The sequence below is a fragment of the Babylonia areolata genome, chromosome 21 (assembly GCF_041734735.1).
Source record: "Babylonia areolata isolate BAREFJ2019XMU chromosome 21, ASM4173473v1, whole genome shotgun sequence".
Classification (NCBI taxonomy): domain Eukaryota; kingdom Metazoa; phylum Mollusca; class Gastropoda; order Neogastropoda; family Buccinidae; genus Babylonia; species Babylonia areolata.
In genome coordinates, this window is record NC_134896.1 from 13,720,845 (window position 1) to 13,725,844 (window position 5,000).

A 5,000-nucleotide genomic window follows, 5' to 3' on the forward strand; every position below is an offset into this window, starting at 1 on the left:
TCTGGCAGGTGAGATTAGAGTTCACAATGTTCTGGCAGGTCAGTGATTAGAGTTCACAATGTTCTGGCATGTGATTAGAGTTCACAATGTACTGGCAGGTCAGTGATTAGAGTTCGCAGTGTTCTGGCAGGTGAGTGATTAGAGTTCACAATGTTCTGGCAGGTGATTAGAGTTCACAATGTTCTGGCAGGTGAGTGATTAGAGTTCACAATGTTCTGGCAGGTGAGTGATTAAAGTTCACAATGTTCTGGCAGGTGAGTGATTAGAGTTCACAATGTTCTGGCAGGTCAGTGATTAGAGTTCACATGTTCTGGCAGATGAGTGATTAGAGTTCACAATGATCTGGCAGGTCAGTGGTTATAGTTCACAATGTTCTGGCAGGTGAGTGATTAGAGTTCACAATGTTCTGGCAGGTGAGTGATTAGAGTTCGCAGTGTTCTGGCAGGTCAGTGATTAGAGTTCTTAATGTTCTGGCAGGTGATTAGAGTTCACAATGTACTGGCAGGTGAGTGATTAGAGTTCACAATGTTCTGGCACGTGAGTGATTAGAGTTCACAATGTTCTGGCAGGTGAGTGATTAGAGTTCACAATGTTCTGGCAGGTGATTAGAGTTCACAATGTTCTGGCACGTGATTGGGGTTTTCTTGCTGGTAAGTGAGGGTAGGGGGGTGGGGGGAGAGCAACAGGCGTGGAGGAGGAGGGGTTTCGGGAGGTGAGGGTGATGCAGGTTGCCATTTATGAGAACTTCACAGTGTGTTCTTTCATTCCATTCAACGTCTTTTCACTTCATTAAATGTTATTAGACGCGTGATGTGTTTGTTGTGTTGCGTGTGTGTGTGTGTGTGTAAGTGAATTTTGATTTGAAAGATAACACGCGCAAAGCGCCGGCTCAGGTAGGCATACATACAAACGTCATGCCCTAGTGGGCCTTGAAGTGGGATTTTAATTCAACGACCTATTGGCAAAAAAGCCCTTGGGGTCCAGTTATTCTTGGTTCAGTAAACGATGCAATGTGAGAGGGGTGAGTCCTGGTTCAGTAGGCCTGATCCTTTCTATTTAAAGCTTGTCCTCAACCACCATCCTACGATGCTGTTTAACCCTTTCACCACCAGTCAATTTAGAGGACAAAATTCCCTTGTGCTATAAACACAGAAAATATGGTGTCAAAGACTAGCTGTGGATCCCCCCTGTCATGTGTAGAAAATATGGCCTGTCCTACCACCGAACATAGATAGCAGTAGGTTCATGGATAACAGTCCCATGATATGGTCACCCTTCAGTGACATGGGTCCTCTACCTAGCTGCTGCATAAATGCGAGTTTGGCAGTAGAAGGGTTAATCAAACCTTGATAATATATCTTTCGTTTTCGTTGTTCTGTATCAAAGAAACAAAAATGTGAAACGCCAAACGATACCAACTGCGCTAAACGAACAACTAGGCCAACATCACAAAGTCTACAGCGACGCTTTTGAATGGACACAGTACAATCAGGGGCCGTATCAAGAGACCATCGTGCCTTTGGGTAAATGTGTACCTGAGGGTATTATCTGCCTGAGGCAAGGCAAACTGCCCGAGGGTAAGCGATATCCGGTATTAGGAACATAAGATAAGAGCCTACCCGCTTCCAATCAAATCAGAATCAAGTTTCCAAATAAGAAAGATATTCTCCAAACTGTGTTGTATCCGTGAAAGGAACTAAGGCCGATAATAAGTTCTGTGTGAGAGCAGTCACCGTGGCGAAATGGTTAACGTCAGAGACTGATGAGTGATCCCCATCAGATGTAAGTTGGGGAGGGGGGGGGGGGCGGTGTTTTGGGGGGTTTTCGGTCCGTTTCCGGCTCCTACCCAAAGTTGAGTGTGCTATGGGCTCAAATGGGAAGACTAGGACCACACGGTTGAGGGTCATCCGGTTGACAGATGCCTCCTTAGGATTGTTCCTCAAATTTTTTTACCTACACTGCGAGTGTGTGTATGGCTCAACCTGGCTGACCCTAGGACATTATTATAATCATCATGAGAAGACAGACTTGTCAAGTACTTTAAGTACCTCAATGGACCCCTATAACAGCATCTTCATCATCACCAGCATCATCAGCATACATCATCATCGAAACATACGAAATATAGAAAACAAATTCTCGGGGGCACACACACACACACACACACACACACACACACACACACACACACACACACACACACACACACACACACACACACTAAATTTCTTATTAGACTTTAATCTTTTTATTCCTTCACAGGGTTCTGCCTCCTGGTGTTGGCGTGTCTCTATCTGGTCAAGTCGTTCGCCAGTCTACGGATCTCCACCACCACCACCACCACCACACAGAGGCGTACTGAGCAACAGGCGACGCAGGAAACTCGCCATGTCTCTATCACCGTCCGTCACGAGATCTCCACTCAAACTGACGCCACTTCCCCTTCCGCCAACAAGAGAGGCGGTACTTCACCACCACCACCACCACCACCACCACCGAATCCTTTCGATGAGACTGAAGATGAGGAGGATGGAGGTGGGAAGGCGACGGGGGCAGAGATGGAGGGGGGGAAGAGCGCTGATGCTGGGAGCGAGGGCAGGGAGAAATCTGTCGAATGAACGAGAGAAAAAGTAATTTTGCTGACTTTGAATATGTATACTATGACAGCTGCAAAAAGAGGCATCGGGATTTGCTGAAATGTTCTAATTAAGGCTACAGCTTTGTGCGTAAATGTGCTGCAGGCGCATGCATACAGTCAAATCAACACACGCGCGCACACACTCGCGCGCACGTAGGCGCGCGCACACACATGCACGCACACCTCGCACACATATACACAGGCGCGTGTGTCGTACACATATACACCATTTGCTGTTTTGCTTCCTCCCATCTTAATGCAGAAGCACCTAATGTTTATACCATCCAAAAATCCAACTTTCTCAGTATTCAGCTTGCTTTATATTTGTACACTCTGTTTAAACCTGTACTGTTTTCGTGTGTGTGTTGGGAGGGGAGGAGTGTGAAAGTTTGTGTTAAGAGTGTGTAAATATATGTGTGTGATAATGAGAGAGAGAAAGCGAGATAGAATTTGTGAAAGAGAGACAGAGAGAGAGAGATAGAAACGAAACGAAACGAAATTTTATTTTACCAAGGTTATGAGATAAGCAAAACATATGCTTTCTTTCCACCCAGCCCTGGGGTATAAAAGAAAGGAAAAAAAGAGGGATGTGGGGGGGAAGGGCTACATCAAAGAACACATGAACACAGAACCGTTAACAAGAAAGATATCAACGACAAATTTCACTGAAATTCACATGGAGAAACTTGTGAAAAAAGACTAATACAAAGCGACAAACTAAAGAACTCTCTCCCCACCCCTACCCCAGAGAGAGAGAGAGAGAGAGAGAGTGTGTGTGTGTGTGTGTGTGTGTGTGTGTGTGTGTGTGTGTGTGTGTGTGTGTGTGACAGAGAGACAGACACAGGGAGAAGGGATATTTCCAGTTACAAAGGGGCGTCAAAGCGTGTGGATTGATCCATATGCGCCACGCTACATCTGCGTGAAAGAAAAAATCAAATAAGATTAAACAAAATCGATAAATAAAACAAACAAGTGAATACATTCAAATATAATTATTTATGGAGTGGTGACTGACTTAATGGTAACGTAAACGCATAGGAAGCGAGAGAACCTGTGCAATGCAGTGTAGCGATGCGCTCTCTCTTGGTAGAGCAGTCCGAATTTCACACAGATAGAGGCTAAATCTGTTGTGATTAAGAGAAATACAATGCAATGCAATACAACACAGTACGACACAATACAATACAGCACAATGCAATGCAATGCAATACAATGCAATGCAATGCAATGCAGAACAGTACAGTGCAGTACAGTACAGTACAGTACAATATACAATTTTTGACAGCAATCAGCATGATTAGAAATACCGCCCCACAAGCCTAAAGAGCTCACTGTGTGATGTATGATATACTATGATAGAGTGACAACTAAATCCAAGCCCTTGATCAGCGTCTGTCTGCTGCAATTGTGTGCATGCAAACATGGAAGAATATTATGTTTGCAAGATATTTGCTGAGTGCTTTGATTCACGCAAATGTTTGTCGTTACTTTTTGTGTTTGTTCCTTATCTTCACTTTACTTTTAAAGGGATTTATATTGCTTGTGTGTTGGAGTCACATTTGTTGATATCTTTTTCACTTATATGCTTGCATGCACGGTTGAGAGAGAGAGAGAGAGTGAATGAATTTTATTATGAGGGTAATAGAATAAGCAACAATGCTTTCTTTTATCCAGCCCCCAAAAGGAGAAAATTTGGGGGAAATATAAACAATTGAATTGCAAATAACATCATATAACATCAAACGAGAAAGGAAGAAAAAAAATCAAAGGATCACATCCATTATAAATCATGGAAAGGACTACATGGAAATTGTACACATGAACGCAAACACACTCTTTAGAATAACGTATATGCGCCAAGAAATGTAGAGAAAACAAAGAAAGACAGACAGACAGACCGACAGACCAACAGAGACACAGAGGGAGGGAGGGAGGGAGGGAGGGAGAAAGACGTCTTTGAGAACAGTACCATAATATGAATTTTTTAATTCATAGACAGAAATAGGAACATTTTCTATCAGATACATAATTTCTACATAGAATCAGCAAAGCTTTCCATCAGATAGTCATGATACCTTTTTTTGAAAACATTGAGACTTGTATGAACATTGAAACTAGATAAGATGTTGTTCCAGAGAGAGAGAGAGAGAGAGAGAGAGACCCACACGTATTTGTGTTTGTTGAAAGCGGGCGGTAGAGAAGAGGGCATGTGTTCTTGTGCTTATATCTCATTTATGATGACTTATTAGCGATTATATTCTTTCATGACAAATAATGAAGTCATTACTTTCAGTGGGTGGCGGGTTGTGTTTGATTCAATTCGTAAATTGTTTTTTGTTGTTGTTGTTGTTGTTGTTTTTCT

General features: G+C 43.0%; 1 protein-coding gene across 4 annotated transcripts in view; it reads left to right on the forward strand.

Annotated features, from left to right (window-relative positions):
• Positions 1-4,541, forward strand: part of LOC143296229 (uncharacterized) — a 15,701-nt gene extending 11,160 nt beyond the window's left edge. For all 4 annotated transcript variants that reach the window (XM_076608057.1, XM_076608058.1, XM_076608056.1 and 1 more), the window contains one exon: positions 2,263-4,541. In XM_076608057.1, the coding sequence (XP_076464172.1) occupies positions 2,263-2,618 (356 nt within the window). In that variant the 3' untranslated portion in view covers positions 2,619-4,541. The remainder of the gene's footprint in view (positions 1-2,262) is intronic.
• Positions 4,542-5,000: the final 459 nt, after the last annotated feature.